Below are 23,754 nucleotides of genomic sequence, written 5' to 3'. Positions count from 1 at the left end.
TAATTTACCATTTTTCCTTCATGTTTCCATGCTTTTGGTGGGGTATCTAAAATATTTCTCCCTAACTCAAGGTCACAGGATTTTCTCCGATGTTTTCGTCTAGAAGTTTTATGGTTTTCATTTAGGTTTCACACTGAGCCCTTTTTTATGTGTTGTTACAATATGGGTCTAGGTTCATATTTTTGTACATTGATATCTAATTGTTCCTTTATTTCACTGATTCCTTTGCACCTTTGTTGAAAAGGTGCAACTGACCATATTACATGTAGGTCTGTTTCTGGACTCTCCTGTTCCACTTATCGATAAACTTACCCATCTGCCAGTACCACAATACAATTAAAATACAATTGATAATTTTATTTTATAAAATCTTAAAATGACATCATGTGCATCCTCCAAATTAGGTCTTTTCCAAAATTGTGTTGTTATATTTTAATGTTTATGCTTTTCCATATAAATTTGAGAGACAGTTGTTGATTTATAAAAAAAAGAATTCTGATGGGATACTGACTGCTCTTACTATATAGATCAATTTGAGGACATATAACCTTTCTGAAAGGCTCTGACTATATCTAACATTCAGCAACCTGCCTAGCTCTGCAGTTAGCCTGCCAACCCAAGAAGCTCCTGCAAATTCTCTTAACCTCACAGATTTTTCATAAGACAAGTAGAAGTCTAGAACACATGCTACTAAAATATGAAATGCAAGAGTTTACTGTGGAAGACAACAAACTACAATGTCCAAATTTCTGGGTTTCACAAACCCAATGCAGACAAAAAATCTTTCATATAAACTCACTGAAAAGATCATGGAAAAAGCAAGAGAGTTCCAGAAAAACATCTATTTCTGCTTTATTGACTATGCCAAAGCCTTTGACTGTGTGGATCACAATAAACTGTGGCAAATTCTGAAAGAGATGGGAATACCAGACCACCTGACCTGCCTCTTGAGAAATCTGTATGCAGGTCAGGAAGCAACAGTTAGAACTGGACATGGAACAACAGACTGGTTCCAAATAGGAAAAGGAGTATGTCAAGGCTATATATTGTCACCCTGCTTATTTAACTTTTATGCAGAGTACATCATGAGAAACACTGGACTGGAAGAAACAAGCTGGAATCAAGATTGCCGGGAGAAATATCAATACCCTCCGATATGCAGATGACACCACCCTTCTGGCAGAAAGTGAAGAGAAGCTAAAAAGCCTCTTGATGAAAGTGAAAGAGGAGAACGAAAAAGTTGGCTTAACGCTCAACATTCAGAAAACGAAGATCATGGCATCCGGTCCCATCACTTCATGGGAAATAGATGGAGAAACAGTGGAAACAAGTGTCAGACTTTAGTTTTGGGGGCTCCAAAATCACTGCAGATGGTGACTGCTGCCATGAAATTAAAAGACGCTTACTCCTTAGAAGAAAAGTTATGACCAACCTAGATAGTATATTCAAAAGCAGAGACATTACTTTGCCGACTAAGGTCCGTCTAGTCAAGGTTATGGTTTTTCCAGTAGTCATGTATGGATGTGAGAGTTGGACTGTGAAGAAAGCTGAGCACCGAAGAATTGATGCATTTGAACTGTGGTGTTGGAGAAGACTCTTGAGAGTCTCTTGGACTGCAAGGAGATCCAACCAGTCCATTCTGAAGGAGATCAACCCTGGGATTTCTTTGGAAGGAATGATGCTAAAGCTGAAACTCCAGTACTTTGGCCACCTCATGCAAAGAGTTGACTCGCTGGAAAAGACTCTGATGCTGGGAGGGATGGGGGGCAGGAGGAGAAGGGGACGACCGAGGATGAGATGGCTGGATGGCATCACTGACTCGATGGACGTGAGTCTGAGTGAACTCCAGCAGATGGTGATGAACAGGGAGGCCTGGCGTGCTGTGATTCATGGGGTCGCAAAGAGTCGGACACGACTGAGCGACTGAACTGAATTGAAATCTCAGGTAACAGAGGAACAACTAGAGAAAAACCTAAAAGAATAAGGCAGACTGAAAAGAAAATATCAATTAACTGGAACAAGAGGAGGAAAATAAAAGGAACAAAAGATAACAGACTCTTCTTAAATACCCAGCATGCATCATGCACCATGCTAGGGTTTCACATATTGTGTTTTACTTATCAAGAGAGAGAACAAACATGAGCTAGAACATATCTCACATAAATAAATCCACACTCATACAGTAAGCTTATAAAATGTATTCTTCCTAGCTCAAGAAAGAATGCCTATTTTCCAAAATCCACCTCAGTTTAAAACACAAATTGCAAAAAGAAAATAAAATGTAGACTACAGGAAAATGCATATTACAAAATGATATCATCTTTGGCTGTAAGCATGATGAAATCTTTTTTAAATTTGATAATAGCCCATGATGGCAAAGGTGTAAGAAAAAGGGTAAGCTCATACACCGCTGGAGAAATATAAATTGAAACAAACTTTTAACAGTTTACTAAATTTTGAAATACCAGTGTAACAATTCATTTTAGGTAGGTAGTTCATGAAAAAGATATAAAAGTACACAAAATTGAACGTAACTGTTATTGTGGCATTGTTTTAAAAGTAACAAATGCCTACCAGGAGATTCACTAAGCTGTGAAATAAGATGCAGCTATTAAAAGAAATGAGGTAGCTAATATGGGAAAATTTCAGGATGCCAAATGTTGTTAAAGAAAAAAGCACATATATTAAAATATAATCAGGGACTTCCTTGGTGGTTCAGTGGTTAAGAATCTGCCTTGTAATGCAGGTGACAGAGGTTCAATCCCTGGCTGGGGAACTGGATCCCACATGCCTGCGTGCTGCAATGAAAGATCCCATATGATGCAACCAAGATCTCACGCGCTGCAACTAAGACCCAATGCAGCCAAATGAATAAATATATATATATATGAAATCATGTTACTTTTTAAAAAAGAAAGGCATAAAGTAAAAGCAAGTATGACATAATAACACTATGAAAAACACACATAAATAATCAGGAAAAATATGGAAAAACATATACTAAACATCACTGCTAACTGCTAAGGAATGAAGTGCAGGAAAACAGAGACGGGGGATTAAAAGGAAGACCTTCACAGACATAAACTACTGTTTTAATTGAGCACCTTAAAGAGTGGACAGATACCAGACTGAAGCACACAGGCCAGCTTCAACATGCTATCACAAGCAGTCAGAAGTAGCAGGAAAGATTGATTTTTTTTAAAGGCAATAAAAGATCTAGAAATCAAGAAGGGTACCCCCTAGCAGACCAGAAATTACAAGAAATATCCAAGTAAATGAAGCAAACAGACCACCCTGAGAAGAAACCCCCGCCCAAAGAAGGCACAGGAAGGAAAACAGCACTCCTTGGAGGTAACTCTAGCCTTGGAGACAGCCGCAGCGGTGGGACTTCAGGAAAAGCTGCCATGCCAGTCCCGACTTCCCCCATGCTCTCCCTCCCTCACCCACAACAGTCAGCTCTATGCCAAATTCCAGCGGGAAGACACTGAATGCTTTGGCACAGGAGGAAGCCTGCTCACCGGGTGGATGGTGAGACCCGGGGGCACTGTGGGGGAGCCCCACGCTGCACCGGCAGCACCACCACACCCGCCAGAGGCAGGTGGCAGCAAACAGCCGAGTGTCACAGGGAACCTCAAGACCGAGCAACTCAGGAAAGCCACTACCAAAAAAAGACATCACAGCCAAAGAGAGCAAACGGTCACCCAGGGAAACAAGGCGGACACAACTAGACTCTTAAAAAGGAGTATGTTATTTTCCTCTTAAGGATGAAAGAAAATATCACACATCCATGAAACAAAAGCAAGCCCCTAAACAAAGTGATTATCTAATGATTAACAAATCCTTTCCAGGTTAGGGAGTTTCCAATTACTTGATTTTCCAAAATTGAAAGAGGTCATAATGAGGTTGTCGTCTGATAGGACATTAAAAATAAATTTTAATACTGAGTTATGGAATTCTTAGCATAGAACTCAAAGAACTGAATATATTGCTATAATAAAGCTTCTATTCTCACATAGGAAGCTGTGTGAATAGAGCTTTTTGGCTGTTATTATCTATGAAAACAACAGGAATAAATATTGTTAAGTCCTTTCCATAGTAGCCAAAAAAATGGTTAGTCACAGATTTAGAATCTAATCAAGGAAAAATAATACAGCAAATAATCTCACTAGAAAAATACTTCCAGGGAATACCCTGGCAGTCCAGTAAATAAGACTCTGTGCTTCCACAGCAGAGGACCCAGGGTCAACCCCGGTTAGAGAACTAAGATCCCACAAGCCGAGGAGCCAAAAAAAAAAAAAAAATCCAATCAGATTCAACTATTATGGTTGGTAATAATTTGTCAAAAATTGTGACAAAGGTCACAATTGGGTACTACTAGTAATTGTGATGATACATCTCTTCTGGACCAAGTTATACTTAGGATCCTTTGGTTATAGGAACTTTTTACATCAAAATTTAAGTTTACATACTTGTTACAGAAATATGATAATTTACCCCAGAAAAAAACCTTTCAAGTTTAAAAATTTATTCCATTAGGATAAAAGTCTATGACAAATGGAATAGAAATGAGGGTTCAAGGGATCAAAAGAAAGATTTACATTTCCAATGATAAAGAACAGCTTGCTCATGCATTTTTTAAGTAAATGATAATAGGAATCAAAATGCTATATTATTTAGAAGCATTTGGATACATTTAAAGGACTGATATAACTATTATTTTATGTGGTAAAAGTGAAACATCCTGAAAATTACATACTTTCCAACAATGTAAACTTCTGCTTAAAAAATTTAGAAGTCAACTTAAAAATGTACAAAGAGTACAAAATTTTTGAGAATTCCCACATGGCTATGTGACTAAAAAGTTTCAAGATTGCTACTGTAGACAAATGCAGAGTTACAAAGAATGGTTTATACATTCTAGTAGAAACATTTCCAAGTGGCAAAGTAAACAGAGATTGAACCCATTTGTTTAAAACTTACAAATTTCTGTTTGTAATTTACACAGTAAATAATCCTAAAAGATCTACTTCTTCTTAAAAAATAAATAGATAAGTCAGAGTTAGGGGAGATTTTCACTTATTTGAATTTCAATTTTTTAAACAAAATTTTTACTGTAGACTAGTTTTTTAAATTTACAGAAAAATTGTGATGCTAGGACAGAGATTCCCATATACCTACACTCAGTTTTCCCTATAAGAAAAGATGGCCAAAAGAAGCTGGGTTGTTTCCAAAGCAAAGGCAGATTGATATCTGATGATAAAGTCATATAATGTTTGCCCGAACATTCCTGTCTACACCACCCTCTGAAATGTCTACTCTAAACCACTTCTATTCTCTTCAAAACTGTAGCCCTTTCCACCTCCATTTCTCAGCATTATGACCTCACCTCTTTCAAAGAAAATAGGAAGCCGAGCCAGAAGAGATTTCCTGCCCCTTCGACCACCACACACACAAACCTAAAGCATCTGCAATGAAACGCTTCTGCCCGTACCTGTGCTTCCTTCCAAAGACAAGCTTCTTCTCCTTCTAGTCTTGAAATCAGATATTATCACACCCCTCTCAAATCACACAGCTCTTTATTTGCTCTTTTCTTTTGGCACTTGACTACCTTCACTAATGAACTGTAAACTCCTTGAGGTCACAGCTTTGAGGTTCATTTTTTTCTCCTTAATAACACAGCATTCTCAACAAACAGTTGCATACAGAATCAATGAATGACTGGAATAAATGTGACTGTCTGTGTGTGTACGGGGCAGCAGCAGGGGACAATAAGGAGGGAGAAGGCAAAAGCAGCAACTCCTAAGTAAACCTTCAATTTCTAAACACAAAATTTTAGAGACTGTAAAACACTTTACTTTAGAGACTTTAAAACACTTTAATTTTCTAATTTCCTTTACAGTGAAGTTTCAGTGTTATAATCAAGGGAATAAAGCTATTAACAGAAGATTTCAAATGAGAGCAATACCAGAGCCCATGAGTCACGTGCTATTTCCTTGTTTTCAGGACCAGACATGCCATCTACACAGGGGAGGGAGGAATACTGCTGTGGCTTCACAGAGCAATCTTAACATAAAGATGCCTGAATCATATCCATAAATTTAACTGTAAGAAATAAATGCTCCTCCCAACTTACCTGGAGTCTGTGCCTAAGAATAACGTAAACATTTTATCTCTGAGGAAAGGATCTTTTTTTTTTAAAGTACGTGAAAGATAGCTGGATTTGGAGTTTATGTCTTTGGTATCTCTGCCCTATGCAACTCTTAAGAATCTCTCAGCTACAGATAAAACATGGCAAATTAACCTCTGAGGAAGTCTCTCTGCTTTTCTTTCATACCAGGTAGGTACCATTATTATGAACTATAACTGTTAGTGCTATTTTTTTCTATTCCAAAAAAGAAATCTAGGTAAGAAATAGAGTATATTTTCAAATCAAAGTCAGAAAACAATTTTTGAAAAAATTATAAAGAGGGTTCAGGATCAGACACTTACACCTAAATGAAGACCTACCACTTTAGGCTGCAGACTTAGAGTAACTTGTTAATCTGCACCTTAACATAACCCAAACCTGAATACGATGACTTTAGTTCAGCAACAGACCAAATGATCTCAGTTCAGCTTAACAAGCAATGACTGTATCCCTACATGTGCCAAGAGCAGTGACCTCGCTAACACACACCCAACGAGCTTCCCACTCGCCTCTGTCTCTGCACAGACTGTGAGACTCCGCGTAATGTCGCTGGGCGTGTGTCTCCTGCTTCCGCCATCACTTGTCTCACTTGTCATTTGACCTCTTGTTTCTTATCACTGAGCAACCTGAAGCTGCTGGTACACTATGAACTTATTCTGTGCCTCTTTGCTTTTGCTAACCGTGTCATTCTGCCAGAATATAAAAATAAACAAAATACTATCCCTATTCTAGAGTAGCTGGAGTGTGAGACAACAAATAGCTTAATTATGACTTTACAAGTGCCTTGAAAAGGGCAGGCTCAGGTACGAAAGGTACCAAGGAGAAGAAAAACAGAGGCGGGTAAGGGGCAAGTCGCGAGCAAGGATTGCAAGTCAGGAAATGTTCTTGGACAATTACAACAATCATAAAGGATTTTTTGTAGACCACCACCTTCAGCCAAAGCTTTAATTATCATCACCTCCAGATGTGTATCCCCAGCCCAGAATTATGCTCTCAATTTCAGGTTCTTTTATCTAGCTGCTACTGCTCTTGACTAGATATCTTCTCTACTATCAGATAAGCTGAAATTCTTACCTTTCCCTCAAAAGCTACTCCTTCTACAGCCTTCCCATCTCACGAAATGATAAATCACTCCTTTTGGTTGCTCAGGTCAAAGTCCTCTATATTCATCCTTGCCAATGTAAAGGCTTGTACCTTCAAAGGAGCAGCTGAGTGAAATGGTATGGGTGAAAGTTGGATGGAAGTGGGTTTAAGAGGGAAAGCAACTAACACCAGAGAGCAGATATATTTGCTTCAAAGAAGGAGCAGAATAAAAGAAAAGTAAGTGAGAAAGGCATGCATTGAGACAGAATATTTTTTCTTATGAAGGAAAAAGTTAGGGTATATTTGATGCTGATGAATGACCCAGAGAAACTGGTGATAAAAAAGACAGAAGAGGCGAAGGCTACAGTAGTGCCCTTGAGCGAGAGCAGGAGCAGTTCACTCCTGAACGTTAGAGCAACGGCAGAGCAAAGGACACAGGACAATGTAGGCTAGGAGACTGGCTGAGGGGCCAGGCAGGGTATCAACTCTCTTCCGATTGACTTTACTGAATATCTGTTCTAAAAGCCCTCAAATGAACAAGAAGATGTAAAATAGTTGTTTATAAAGTAGAAGACTTTATAAATTTATATAACTTGGTAGTAGAGTTCTCAAGTACATGCTCTTTATGCAAGTAAAATAAGACTCTGATTTACATTTCCCTGAACATAGTGTGTACAGGTCTGATAATTCTTTTGATTTAAATTAAGTGAATCTTTAGTTTTGAAAAACAGTGTCTATGAGACAGTAAATAAATTAGAAAGTAAGCATTCATGAAGACAGTATGGTTTCACAGAAAGAACACACAGTTTTTTTTTTTTTTTTAAAGATACTAAACTCAGGTTTTATTATTTTTTTTCAGTTATAATGGCAAAGTTTAAAAGGTTGTTTCTTCCCAGGGCAAAGATGTATTTCTGTATCACTCTCCTGTTACAGCTTTGTTACCCAAGATCGTCACCGACATGAAGAGGGAAGACAGTGAAATGATTGCTGTGGGACCATCCATCTGTGAGCCCAAATCTGCTGTGAGACGAGCAGTGGAGCAAGACAGTCCTCCAAAGGCCCTTCCAGGAAATGATGGGGCGCCCCACCCTCGAGTGGGCTGTGCCATAGCCCCCAGCCCTCTAAGAGGCATCAATCAGGCCACCTTGCTCAGCATCCACCATAACCCCTTCCTCTTCTCTTTCCTCTTGGACTGCTCCCAGTAAAAGACTGATTAGGCCCCTGTTTCTACACCAGCCTTTGATCATTAAGACAAAAACATACTTGCTACTTTCAAACCATACATGGCAAGTAAAACCAAGCAAAAAAACAAACAAACAAACATTGGGAAGTCTTAACGCAATACTTCATACTCTGGCTAATCACATCTAGTGACCAGATATTTTCTCATCACAGTTCCATATGGTGCTAATGATTTTTAAATATAAAATGTGTAAGAGAGCATTTCTCCAGCTGTACCAGTAGGAAATCTGCTCTTTTTGAATAAGGCTTGTTTTACTCCCCTGGTCTAAGAATCACTGAAAGGCTCAAGTCTAAACCCTGCACAGTTAAGTTGGTTTCTGTGCTCCCTGACCACTGCACACTTAGTCAAGCCACTCCCCAAGACAACCAAGCCCTAAAGTAATGATGGATCAGCATAAATCCATCCAGCAATGCCACAGGAAATGCCATGCTCACTGGAAGCACTATCTACACATTAGACAAAAGCCACTAGCAAATTTGAAACAAGTCTGAGGGGTTAGATTTGAAGTTACACTTCCTTTACTTTAAACTATTCCAGGTGCTCCATGACCTTAGCCCCTTCCATGTTCTCCCATAGCCCCTCGGCCGTTTGTCAAAGCGATTCAGTGAATCCCCCACCACCTGTGAACCACTTTATCCTCATGACCAGTCTCCAAGAATCTATTGCTGCATTCTTCCCAACGAGCAACTTCTCCATTCTCTACCACCACAAACTTCCACTCCACCACCGTGTCTGCCGGCAGGGACACAGAACGAGACCAGAACCCATCCCTGCCGCACTGGAGTGGGATGTAAGCGTTCCATCTCCCAAGACTCTCGTGGTCTCCAGTTATGGCGATGAACTGCACACCCGCACTTGTGATATAATGGACCTGGAACCTGACACTAACTTGACGACGCTCTTTCTGACCTCTGAACACACAGTTTTAAATCACAAGATTTGGGTTCAGGTTGTGGTTCTATCACTATAAACTAAATGATCATATACTATTCCCTTGTACTAGGAAATCAGTCCTGTATATTCACTGGAAGGACTGATGCTGAAGCTGAAACTCCAATACTTTGGCCACCTGATGCTAAGAATAGACTCGTTGGAAAAGACCCTGATGCTGGGTAAGACTGAGGACAGGAGGAGAAGGGGACGACAGAGGGTAAGATGGTTGGATAGCATCACCGACTTGACGGACATGAGTTTGAGCAAGCTCCAGGAGCTGGTGATGGACAGGGAAGCTTGGCATGCTGCAGTCCATGGGATCGCAAAGAGCCAGGCACAACTAAGCGACTGAACTGAACTCCTGAGCCTTAAAAACAGCATCATCTGAAAGAGGGGTAATATCTACCTCCCACAGTCACAAAGAGGACTAAAGCAATAACACTGGAGGCAGCACTGTGGCAAATGCATTTTGTGAAGTAAATGTCAACTATTATTATTCTCATTGTTGCTGAACTATAGATTGATCAACCATATTGATCTACCTATACAACTATAGATCTTCCATAGACTGATCACTAAACTACAAAGTAACCTTGAGAGAACACTGAAATTAACTTTTGCCTTATGAAAAACTCATTAAAGTGACATTACCAGACTAGATCATAATTGTAAAACTAAGAAATAAGCCACTTACCAGAATTTTTTTAAAAAAAGCAACGCAATGAGTTTAGAAGAAAATAAAAGGGAGATGGAGATTCTAACCATATAACAACTAATGATCTCAAAAATCTAAGCTCAAGAGAGAAGAATAAAAACATCACTGCAGGAAAAAAAATGAGGTTTTACAGCAGGAAAAAGGTCTGCATACTTCTCTGTAGATAAGACATGGGTTCTAATCATGGGAAAGCTGTGCATTACTGGGTAAGTCTTCATTCAAAAGAAGCTAAATTGTCTTCTTTCTGATTTCCCAGAGGACAAGACTCCCGCTTCAGGAAATGAAAACATTCTCAGCTAAATACACATAGCACACAAAACACTTTTTTTTTTTTAAACTAATCACATGCTCTGAGATAGCTGTTACATTTTTTTTTTTCTCCTGCAAGAGATTTCAGAGTCCCACAGCTGGCAAATCAATTAGCAGAGAAGGGAAACAGCAAGAAGCCGAGAAGGCATGTGTGCTGTGAAGAAGAGAGCCGCAGTAAGTCCGCGTTGGGCAAAATGGCGAGGATTCAGCACGGTCTCAATGCAAGGCCTCCTCCTTGTGCAAAAGTCAGACCTGTGCCAACATCGCCCTCTGGTGGCCAATGAAGTTAGTTGCGAAGCTCCTCAACAGAAAGCCCCAGTCAGCAGAAGGACCATTTCTGAGGCTCTAGCTATCATCCTTCCCAGGACTTACTTAGGCCCTTTCTCTAAGACCAGTGTTTCTCAGTCAAGGACGGGCATCCAAGTCACTTGCAAGAGACTGTTAAAAAACAGACTGCTGGGCTTCCCTGATGGTTGACTGGTAAAGAATCTGCCTGCCAACTCAGGAGACATGGGTTCGATTCCTGATCTGGGAAGATCCCACCTGCCTCAGAGCAACTAAGCTGGTGCACCACAACTACGGAGCCTGAGATCTAGAGCCCACCGGTCACAAATACGAATGAAGTCCACACACCCCAGAGCCCAGGCTCTGCAACAAGGGCAGGCAACGAAACGAGAAGCCCAAACACCGCAACTAGAGAGTGGCTGCCACTCACCAGAGCTGGAGGAAGTCCAAGCAAAACTTGCTGTTGAGATTATCGAGTCCTATCTAAGGTTTGCCTAAGAAATGCATTTTGAACAAAGAAACTATAAAGAAAGCTGAGTGCCAAAGAATTGATGCTTTTAAACTGTGGTGTTGGAGAAGTCTCTTGAGAGTTGCTTGGACAGCAAGGAGATCCAACCAGTCCATCCTGAAGGAAATCAGTCCTGAATATTCACTGGAAGGACTGATGCTGAAGCTGAACTCCAATCCTCTGGCCACCTAATGCGAAGAACTGACTCATCTGAAAAGACCCTGATGCTGGGAAAGACTGAAGGTGGGAGGAGAAGGGGACAACAGAGGATGAGATGGTTGGATGGCATCATCGACTCAAAGGACATGAGTTTGAGTAAACTCCAGGAGTTGGTGATGGACAGGAAGGCCTGGAGTGTTGCAGTCCATGGGGTCACAGAGTCGGACCCGACTGAGCAACTGAACTGAAATAAGGAAGCTCTTTTCCTTTCTTTATTGATGTCTCCAAATAACCACCTCTCCTCTTCCTCCAATTTATCCTAAGTTAAGCCTTCTATAAACAAGGTAGTATGGGGGGGAAAATACCAAAATTACACTAATGGCTGTGCTGTACTTAGTCACTCAGTCATGTCTGACTCTGAGACCCCATGAGCTGTAGCCCACCAGATTTCTCTGTCCATGGGATTCTCCAAACAAGAATAGTAGAGTGAGTTGCCCATGCCCCCTTACAGGGGATCTTCCCACCCCAGGGATCAAACCCAGGTCTCCCGCATTGCAGGAATTCTTTATCATCTGAGCCACCAGGGAAACTCTGCTAAAGGCTAAGTGAAGGCTAGCATGAGAGTAAGGGGTCCTTGGGATCCACAGACACAAAAGGACTTCAAATCCACTCCCAGGTTACAAAGACTGGCGGCGGGGAGGGGGACACCAGGGTGCTGCCCTCTGTGGTGCAGACTAGAAAAATCTACCACTAAAGCAAAGATAAGAAGCACTGTTCCCTAGGACCCTTCTCCCCTATGCAAACAAAAGCTTTCAGCTGCTGGCAGAGAAGTATCCAACGCTGTCAACCCCAGGGCCAGGTGAAGGCCTGAGGAAGGAGTAATGAGAAAAATCCCCTCTTACCTTAGGAAGAAGCCAGAAAGTCTGAGCCCAGGATCCCATACCAATACTTAGAAAACCCTATCCATGTAAGAGGGATAATATTACTGAGAAAAACACTCAACCATGAGATACATGCACACAGGACTGAGCCTAAACCAAAACCAAAAAACAAAGATAAACAAAACTCCTGCCCCTCCCAGGCTACCCCGCCCTCTTCTGACAAGGGAGGGGAGAGAGGGCCTCCGGAGGCACAGGTGCACAGCAGAGGCCAGAAGCTGCCAGTGGAACAAGGACTGACAACAAGCCTTTCAGCCCTTCAGCCCCTACTCTAAGAACCAGGAATAGAAGCATTTAAAACCAGTAGTGCAATGAAGACCATCACAGTAACAACAAAGCCCAACCCTAGTTCAGCCCTAGCCTCAACACTTTGAACTGACTACCTAGTAAAACAAGAGATATGCCATTGTTGGGGTGTAACCTACAGGTCTATAAGGTCTTGCCCAGTTCCAAGACTGAAGAAAGAGCCCACAGTCAGCAACAGAGACATCACCAGTATAATGGATGGGGGACCTCACACAGCTGAAGCAAGGTCCTGGAGTGACACCTCGCATGTGCAGTGGAAGGCAGGCTTAGGACACGGGGGTAATCTTTGCTCCCAGGTGGCAAGGGTGATTATCAGTTATACAGGACTTGATGTCAGGAGGGCTCATTAGGCACCAGGAAAACCAGTGGAGGCGCACAGCCCTCATGGCCCCTTTGATAAAAAACAATCACCAGCTAGGGAAGAACAAGTGTGTAGGAAGGTCAGTCGTGTGAGTAGGGCATAGGTGAAGCAGGCACTGGTCAGACAGGTGATGTACATACAGAGAGCAAGAGAACAGCCATCTTGAATAGCCTAACCATACACTCATTTCCAGGCATAAATCCTTTTTTAATCTCAGTCTCTGTTTTACATGTGAGGTCTAGAAGTCACTCAGAAATTAACACACACATAAAAAGTGCCAGGAAAAAAACAGTGAAGAGACAAAATAATCAGACTGAGGAATGACCCAGATATTTAAATTACTGGACAGATGTTTAAAAATTATGATTAATGTGTTAAAGTCTACAGTGAAAAAGGTAGAAATATGCATTAACAGGTAATTTCAGCAGAGAGATGGAAGCTCTAAAGGTCACATAGAAATGCTGTAAGTTAAAAACAGCAAAGATATTAAAGATAAAGAATGTCACTGAGGGTTTATTATTAGACTCAATGCAGCCAGCAAAAGAACATCAGGGAACTTGAATACAGGTCAAAAGAAAATACCCAAAATGAAACATAAAGAGGAAAAAAAGAGGGAGGGGAAAAAACCCAAAGCATCCAAGATCCCTGGGACAATATTCAACAATTTAACAAAAAGTAACTGGAATCTAAGAAGGAGAAGAGAAAAATAAAGAAGCAAAGCAGAGAACAAGTTCAGCGAGTGCCAGGAAGGCAAAGTATCAGCTAGGGCTTCCCTGGTGGTCCAGCGGCTAAGACTTCGAGGTTCCAATGCTCTTGGGTGTGATCCCTGGTCTCACATGCCACAACCAGGAGTTCGCAGGCCACAACTGAAAGATCCTGCATGCCACAACTAAGACCTGGTGCAGACAAAGAAATACCTTTTTTTAAAAAGCATTTATTAAAGGTATTTATCATCTAAACACAACATATTCAAGCTGCTAAAAACCCGAGATCAAGATAAAACCTTGAAGGCAGCCAGAGGACAGGAATAAAAGGAATAACTATCGAAACTGTAACAGACTTCTTATCGGAAACTGCAAGTAGGAAGACTAATTTTCCTCTAAGTCACTGAAAGACAAGAGTAACACAGAATACAACACCTAGCAAAAAATAACCTTCCAAAACTTAAGGTTTGTTTTTCAAATTAAAAAAGGTGAGATAATTTACTGTTACATAGATATGTGTGTTTCTGTATTCTCCAGACAATACTGGAATTAAAACAGTATCATAAAAATATTCAATTAATGCAAAAGCAGACAGAAAAAGAAAATCAGACTAAAGAACAGATGGAAGAAACACAAAACTAACCACAAACTGACAGATTAAATCCAACCATATCAACAATCACATCAAGTATTTCAATAAATAGTCTAAACACATCCACTAAAAGATAAGAGTTCTTCAGGTTAGATTAAAAGAGCAAGAACCACCTATATTCTAAGAAACCCATTATTAATAAATAGTAAAAAAGAAACCTGTTGAAAGTGAAAGGAAGAAGTTAAACATACCAAGCAAACACTGCCTAAGAAAACTAGAGTAGTTACATTAATGCAAGATGAAAATTAAAATGCAGAAAGAAGAAAATTACCAGGAATAGAGAGAGACGGTAAGAGGTCAATTCATCAAGGAGACATAACAATGTGAGTGTATATGCACACGACGACAGGTCTCCACGCAGCAAAAGCTGGCAGAATGGAAGGGAGAAGCAGGTCCACAGAATTTCATCAGAACTCCAATATCTTCCTCAAGTCATGAGAACAAGTAGGCAAGGACAGGAAAAACCTGAATAGCACTATAAACCAACTGGACTTAACTGACATTAAAAAAAAAAATCCCTAAATACTGAGAAATGAACATACTTCTAAATAACTGACAGATTGAAGAGGAATTCATAAGGCAAATAGAAAACGTTTGAACTGAATGAAAATAAAAAAACATATCAAAATCTATGGGACACATCTACAACTTGGATTAGAGAGAAATACGTAACATTAAAAGCCTATTTTATGGTGTTGCCAGAAGTGGGGAGTGGGTGGGAAATGGGTGAAAGGAGTCCAAACAGTAAAACTTCTAGTAAAATAAATAAATCCCAAGGAGACAACGTACAGCATAGTTTTTATAGTTAATAATAACACTGTACTATATTTCAAAGTTGCTGAGAGAACAGACCTTAGCAATTCTCATCACATGGGGAAGAGAAGATATAACTATAGTGGCAATGGATGTTAACTAGACTTATGGTGATCATTTCACAATACATACAAATACTGACACATTATGTTGCATACCTGAAAATAAAAAAACCAAACCTATGAAGCCAAAAGCTAGATCTTTAAAAAAAAAAAAAAGAAACTAATAAACTAGTATCTGGACTCCTCAAGTGAAAAGAGGAAACAAATTTTCATAATGAAGAGAGGACATGACAAGAGATCCTCGACATTAGAAGAATATGTAATATAATTTCATTTCCATTAGTTCAATGACTTAGAGGAAATAGACCAATCTCTTGAAAAATACAAACCACCAAAGCTCACTTGAGAAGGGAAAACATGTACAGTTCTCTATCTCTTAAAGGAACTGAATTCTTAGTCAAAAAGTTGACAAAGAAAACTCCAGGTCCAGGTGGCTTCACTGAAAAAATCTGTCAAACATTAAAGAAAAAAATCAATTCAACACAAACCGTTCTAGAAAACAGAATTAGGAGGGAACAATTCCCAACTCATTTTATGATGTCAGCATGACCTCAATTTTAAAACCAGACAAGGCCTTACAAAAAAACAGACCAATATCCCACATGCACATAAATACAAAATTCCTCAATCCAATGTTAGCAAATTTGATCCAGCAATATAAAAAGGTAGCAAATCTCTTTTAAAGGATTTAATCCATTTTTTAATCCTGACCTAGGATTATTTGCAAAGACAGGTGGCATCTGACTCCAATCCAAATTAAGTCTTGGTATAAAGTATCTAACTTTACAAAGCTACTTTCAAAGAAAGGCATAGCAGGCAGTTTAATTTAGGAAATTAATAAGCAGATTATACAGTAGTTGAGACATTACAGAAGAAACTTTAGGGTTAAGAGGTTAAGAGTAATCTATAGCCTGAAGAATACATATTCAACTAAAAGGTAATGAACCTACCTCCTTGGTTTCTAAGACAGGTAGATAAAGAGAAAGTGCTTATACTTAAAAACTCAAGTTTAGTCTCCTCGAAAGTCTGTGAGATTTGACCCAAAGTGTAGTCCCTAGCCTACTTTCTGAACCTATGTCCAGGTTAATTTAATTACTTACCTTCAACCTGGCGAGTGTCTGAGCATGGTTTCTTCTTTGACTCCGAACTCCCGGTTTTTTCATCAACATCCAGGAGCGGAATATAGTCTGTTTTTCCAACAGTTTCTCCCACAACATCATCAAAGGCCTCTGCCTCCAGCGTGGCAATGAAGTCCCGTTTTATCTCTTCCTCAATTTCTGGAGATGGCTCTGTTAATGCATCTGCAAGACTGAGGTCAGCCATTCTGCACCACTGCAACTGCCTGGTTAATGGGGAAAAAAGGTTTCATGTGATGAGCAGTGCCAAAGAGAAAAACATTCCTAGAAACTCTTGTCATTGTTTTAAACAAAACATGGAATTAAAATGCAAAATTTTCAAGCTAAAAGACTCTCCCATTTTATAGAATGGAAAACCAAAGCTCAGTAACAGACTGTCTTACCCAAAGTAAATTTGTTTCCTCACATCCTGGGAGGTAAACAGAGCACGTGTCACTCTGTCCTTTTCAACAATAATGAAAGTGAAGGGCAAAGAAGACCCCTATATTTATCCAGGTTTATTAGCCACAAGAATTCAAATCAGGTCTTTTGATTTCAAGTCTTCAAAACCCTTTTAACTATTCCATTTATCTTAATTTCCAAATCATGTGCAGAGTAATTCTTAAAATGAAAGTGGCTCAGTCGTGTCCGACTCTTTGCCACCCCATGGACTATACAGTCCATGGAATTCTCCAGGCCAGAATACTGGGGTAGCCGTTCCCATCTCCAGGGGGTCTTTCTAACCCAGGGATCGAAACCAGGTCTCCTGCATTGTAGGCGGATTCTTTACCAACTGAGCCACCGGGGTAAAAATACATACAAAATGAGGTCAGATTAGGTTACATTCCCATTTTATTTTAAAAAAAGGTTAAGTACTATCAGGCAAGTGAAATCACTTTCCTTACCAGAGACTAGGAATCTGGGCCTTATCTTGTAAGGGTAAATACTGCTTCATGAATCACTTGTAAAGGACTTGGTCAACCAAGCTACACTTAGCCCTGCTGGCATGAAAAATGCAGGCATGTTCCTTGAATTAGCTAGAGAAGGCAGTCTCTGTGGTCATGTACGTTACTACCTTTACAGAACACCAAGCTTTCAATTTTTAAACATAACCTAAAACTAAAAAGTATATAGGAGGGTTTCCCTGGTGGCTCAGTAGTGAAGAATCTGCCTGCCAGTGCAGGAGACATGGGTTCAATCCCTGATCTGGGAAGACCCCACAGGCTGTGAAGCAACTAGGCCTGTGGGCCACAACTGTTGATAGAGCCCAGGAGTTACAGCTACTAAGCCCGCCCAGCCTAGAGCCCGTGTTCCGCAACAAGAGAAGCAACCACAATGAGGAGCCCCTTCTCCTGCTTGCTGCAACTAGAGAAAAATACTTGCAGCAACAAAGACTCAGCATAGCCATAAATAAATAGATAAATAAAAGCATTTTTTTAAGTTAAACAAAAATCTTATATACATAAATGTACACAAATACACTGGTTTAAAAAAAAAAAAAGTATATGGGAAGTCCCTGGCAGTCCAGTGCGTAGGACTCTCACTTTCACTGCCAGGGGTGGGTTAAATCCCTGGTCTTGGAACCAAGATTCTACAGGCCGCACAGCACAGCCACACACAAAAAATAATTTTGTAAAGGCCTGATGAATGTCAAAGGGTTCCATAAAAAGGAACCGCTTTTCCCTTTTCTATTTATGGTAACTATTATTACAGTTAGCCTTTGAAAGCTGTTATGAGCAAAAAACAATAAAGGATGTCTATAATTAAACAGTTTCATAGTCAAAGAGACCTTGTAAGAACACCTGTACCATCTTTAAAAATACACAGTAAGAGCCCAACAGATCTACTTTTCTATAATACTTCATGCAATCTACTCCAACTTTCCCTAATTTAGGATACTGGTGAAAACACAAACAAAACCAGGAAAACCTTTTAAACCTCATTTATCTGAGTGCAGATTCTCAGAGGGCAGCTTTTTATTCACTGTAATCTTACTCTCCTGCCTGCCTTGCAACCTCCCAAACCATTTTCTCGGCTGATATGGGGTTTACAGAATATGAACAGCAGCTTACATTCCGCTTAAGAGGGTAAAATTGATAGAAAATCTGACAGCTGGAAAGTGGGAGGGTCGTGCAGCCAACCACCCAGCATCTGCCTTTCAACACAGTTTAGCTATTCTTTTCATGTCATCACATATAAATAGAAGTATGATTTAAACACACACACAACATACTTATGGAACATGACTCTGTAAAGGCAATATTAGCCAGCAGAAGTGAAAATACTGGCTTTTAGCCCAAAAGGCCCCGTTTTTAATAAGGAGAAAATTATTCAATTATAATTATTCTACTCTAAAACATGGTTTTTCCAGTGGTCATATATGGATGTGAGAGCTGGACTATGAAGAAAGCTGAGCGCCGAAGAATTGGTGCTTTTGAACTGTGGTGTTAGAGAAGACTCTTGAGAGTCCCTTGGTCTGCAAGGAGATCCAACCAGTCCATTCTGAAGGAGATCAGCCCTGGGATTTCTCATGAAGGAATGATGCTAAAGCTGAAACTCCAGTACTTTGGCCACCTCATGCGAAGAGTTGATTCATTGGAAAAGACACTGATGCTGGGAGGGATTGGGGGCAGGAGGAGAAGGGGACGACCGAGGATGAGATGGCTGGATGGCATCACAGACTCGATGGACATGACTCTGAGTGAACTCTGGGAGACGGTGATGGACAGGGAGGCCTGGCATGCTGCAGTTCGTGGGGTTGCAAAGAGTCGGACACGACTAAGCGACTGAACTGAACTGAACTGAAAACACGTATAATAAATTCCTTAGGTGCTCTACAGATCTGTTAAGCTAGTTCTGCAGGTGTTCCAAAATTGATCTTAATAAGCTCATGAATGAATGTCATTTAACACATACAGAAACAGTTAAGGTCACTTAATAATATTTATTCACACAGTGTCCTTCGCTAATCTGGATACTCAAGAAAATCCAAAGACATAGTCTTGGGAATGAGAAGTATCTACATTTAAAAAAATTATCTCACATTGACTATTTATGCTTTTCTTCTTCTATCTGTATAGATAACAGAGAAACTTATCTGAGTTTGGACTTTTTAAATTGAAGTATAGTAGATTTACAATGTTTCAGGTGTACAGCAAAGTGATTCAGTTATATATATATATATAACTGAAGATATATATATATATTCTTTTGCAGATTATTTTCCTTTATAGGTTATTGTAAAATACTGATTATAGTTGCTTATACTGTTAACTTTGAATGACTTTGCTGACAAGAGATTGTTAAAAAAGCTGTTTTTTTTCTTATGGAAATGTGAAGACATTTCCGTGCTTCACTAGTTCAGTCTGATTCTCAGTTTGGCTTTGAGTGGGTCACCTTCCAGGGTTGAGTTCCCTAGGCTGTAAAATGAGAATGGTATGTGAAACAATTCCTGAGGTTGACTGTTCGATAAACTACTTAAAATTCAGTTTCATCACTTGGACCCTCCCTGTGACTATTATTTTATACATCAAGTACTCTCAATTATAACTAGGTTCAGGTTTATTTAAAAAGGCAAAGGCCTTTTGGCAAAGAGAAAGACTAAAAACCAACTCCCCAGTGCACAGAGCCCTGATTGAGCAAATCCCACTGCAGCTTAAAAAACTCCACCCAGTTCTGGCTAACATCAAAGGAGATACGACACCACACTGCCAGAAAATAAGCCCCATATTATTTAACCAAGCACGAGAGCACACCGTTTTCAAACACAGCACTCCAGACATCTGATCTTCATTCTGATTACATGCCTGACATGAAATTATCTAGTGAGGATTTTGAAAATATCTAGGTAAACCAAAGCAAGAGGAAATGACAGAACATGATGATGAAGCACAGAAGACAATTTTTGTCTCTTGACTAGCCTTACTATTAATAGCTATGTGCTCATAAAGAGTAAATAAGAATATATGATGAAGTCACAAGCACCTTCTCTTCTGTATGGTTTACTTCAGATCACAAACTCTGGAATTAATTACTGGACTAAATATTTTCTAGGTCTATACAGATTAAATAGTGTTCATATATAATTTAAATGCACAGAAGTATGGGTAACTTTTCAAGCTCCCAGAGATTTAGGTCAGTCTTACCTATAGTCACTCAGTTAAGATCTGTGCACTTTCTGTCTCGTTGTCTGCTGAGAAATTAGCATTCTAGATAGCAAATGGCCTGTTGTTGCCTCTGTCCTCCTCTACTTTTCTCCCCATCCCAGCCCCCGACCAAAGGTGCTAAACTCTGAAACTAAACTGGTGGAAGAAAACTCATGAAAAAGAACAGAAGCCTAATTCCCACCAACATACTCAGACACTTCTCATAACCACTGCATTTTCATTTCATTTGGTCACATTAGCCAAACTTCTACTAAGATTAACTTGCACCGCTAGCATTCTCTTTTTAGAAGTACAGAACCCTATTTCACAATTTAAAGGGACATAAGGGGACATACACCCCTTGAAGGGCCATCATTCCGCTTTGTGTGTATTTAGTGATAAAGTTTGCTTTCCTCTCCACCCCTGAGATAAATTCCATTGAAAGTGTCTGAGTTTCTGGTTTTAGGGTAAAAAGGAAGAAATATAATGTAGCAACATGGAATACTTCAGGGAATAAAGCAGATTGGATAAGGTAACCAAGTAGGGAGAAGGTATACGGGCCCAGAGGCCCTAGGAGGTAAAAGGAAGAGAGGAACGCCAAAAGCAAGCTCAGAAACCTTTTGAAATACTCTGTCAGTTTTAGAAAAAAGGAAGACGCTTTCTTCTCAGTAATTTGGATTAATTTAGAACCAAAATTAATCATCACTTATAATACTGTTTATCTAAGGGAAATGCATTGAGTTTCAAATAACCAATTTAATAAAGAAACATTTAATAATAATTCTTCCAGGTAGGAGACTGTTCATAATACTCACTTAAATTGTCTCCATGATTGATATTCTGTCCTGTTTAGTAGGGGGTGGGAATGGAGGGGTGAGTTGTGGACAAGACATGGAACTGTAAAGATATGTGGGCTAATATTTTCTTCTTCCCTTTATTTTTTTGCCTGACAGAATTTTGAAGCCAGCACTAAGCTGCCATCCCAAGAGTGTGCTGTGGCCAAAATGCAGGGCTTGTTCCTCAGGCTTGGAAGAAACCCAGCATCCCAGAAAGTCCCAGGGATCACGTATAATCTGACAAGGTCAAAGGTATAGTCTGCATCGTTAGGATTTCATATTCAACATGAGACTTTTTTGGTCTGCCTAGCAAGCTTTCTGGAGAAGGCAACGGCACCCCACTCCAGCACTCTTGCCTGGAAAATCCCATGGACAGAGAAGCCTGGTAGGCTGCAGTCCACGGGGTCACTAAGAGTCAGACACGACTGAGCGACTTCACTTTCACTTTTCACTTTCATGCATTGGAGAAGACAATGGCAACCCACTCCAGTGTTCTTGCCTGGAGAATCCCAGGGACTGAGGAGCCTGGTGGGCTGCCGTCTATGGGGTCACAGAGTCGGACACAACTGAAGCGACTTAGCAGCAGCAAGCCTTCAGTTACTAAATGGGGACTTGATTCCTCAGATTTGTTTTAATGAATTCTTTCAGAGGTCTATCACACATCAAGCTGAACCTCGTCTGGTGGCTGTGCTCTGTTTTTACTTTATTTAACTTGAAAACTCTGATTTATGCTTTCAATCAAAACAGTATTTCTTTTGAAGTAAAACCAAATCTCTATGGACATGGGTTTGGGCAGACTCCAGGAGACAGGAGAGGACACGGAAGCTTGGAGGGCTGCAGTCCATGGGGTCACAAACAGTCGGACATGACTGAGTGCCTGAACAACAATGACAAAAGAGCTCTTTACACAGCTTGCAGGCACGTATCAGCCCTGAGGCTGAAGCCAATTTCTCCTGCTCCTCCCCAGAACCAGGCTGGAAATGGCAACAGACAGCTCAGCAACATCTTAACTGTCCTGAGCAATAAACTCCAACCCCCCCTGTAGAATATATTAATTTTCCACCCCCAGGTGCCTCCCTACGCACTAAGGACAACAGCTGTACTATGACGAACTGATGGAATTTCCAGGCTTGGCGAGGTTCTGTTTATCACCACCATTTGTCCTGTTCATCATAGGATTAGCAACAGGAGAGCGTCCTTGATTACTAGAATAGCTGAGGGCATCACCCAGTGAGATTCCTGTATGAAAGAACACACTGATTCACGTTACTTCCATGCAGTCCCCACAGCAAAGAATTCCTTTTTGCACTGCTATTTTAGGGAGCCTTGTCCTGTAAATACAAAAACACTGCACACACATGCACACACATGCTCACATAACTAAGACCTTGCAGCATGAGGCTGAAAGCCTCGCTTGCTTACTTACAGGAGCTATCCAGGCAGCTTATATTCCATCCTGACTGAATGCATTCTGGGTCTCTAAACAAAGCACCTGCCACATTTCTATCCAAGTAAATTTAAATCTATTTCCCCAAGAAGAATCTACACTAGATACCTCCCACTGTTAGCCATGTGATACAGACAGCATGATGTCTGCTGAAGACTAGCTACGTGCGCCAAAACAAGAGACGGCAATGACACAGCACTTAACATTCCTGTTGTAACCATCCTCAAGAGCAAACGTTTCTCTCAGTTTTTTTAAAAGAAGGGTGAACCTTAAGATGATTCCCAATACCTAATGCCCCCAAAGTTTGAAAAAGGGAAAGCATTTTTTAAACCTTTGCTATTCGTCCCAATTAATGTAACCTCAGTCTAGCAGGCACAAAAACCTCTAGAGTTTGCTTATACTTATCCAAAAATTATCTCTAAACATTTAAGATCTCTAAAGGCTTTAAAAAAAAAAAAAAAACAAAAACTAGTTGAAAAAAAAATAGTTCACATAACCTAGGATTCAAGTTCCTCACTTTAACAGATGACAAAGAATCAGAGAAACAAATCCCGTGTAAATGAAACTGGGGTTGAGGATCAGGCTAAGAGCCGATCCGGAGAATACCAGACAGACGCAGCGTGTGACAAAACTGGCAAAATCTTGAAGTTTTGCAGTGATATCACTACACTTCAAAATTTATTTTTTTGCTCTACCTTTCCTTCTTAAAGGATGAAGGCAGTTGGGAAAAGACCTGAATATCAGGAAAATATCCTGGTTGACTGAAGAGGACTTCAACACACATTTAAAAATAAAAACAAACTTTTTAGCATAATACCAAGGCCACACAATCTGAGAGGACCCAGGTCTACCACCTACTACAACCATCAGCAGTTTTCCACTTGGGTCTCTATAATACATTTCAGTCACAAAAGACAGGCTTGCCATTTTACAAGCAGACCGCTGATGTTATC

General features: G+C 40.2%; 1 protein-coding gene across 42 annotated transcripts in view; it reads right to left on the bottom strand.

The window, feature by feature from the left end:
- MAP4 (microtubule associated protein 4) overlaps positions 1 to 23,754 on the bottom strand; it is a 157,793-nt gene that overhangs the window by 79,792 nt on the left and 54,247 nt on the right. For all 42 annotated transcript variants that reach the window (XM_069561500.1, XM_069561503.1, XM_069561507.1 and 39 more), the window contains exon 2: positions 16,359 to 16,600. In XM_069561500.1, coding sequence (XP_069417601.1) covers positions 16,359 to 16,581 — 223 coding nt within the window. In that variant the 5' untranslated portion in view covers positions 16,582 to 16,600. The remainder of the gene's footprint in view (positions 1 to 16,358; positions 16,601 to 23,754) is intronic.

This window comes from Ovis canadensis, chromosome 19 (assembly GCF_042477335.2).
Source record: "Ovis canadensis isolate MfBH-ARS-UI-01 breed Bighorn chromosome 19, ARS-UI_OviCan_v2, whole genome shotgun sequence".
NCBI classification, from domain to species: domain Eukaryota; kingdom Metazoa; phylum Chordata; class Mammalia; order Artiodactyla; family Bovidae; genus Ovis; species Ovis canadensis.
This window is presented reverse-complemented; position numbering and strand designations above follow the sequence as displayed.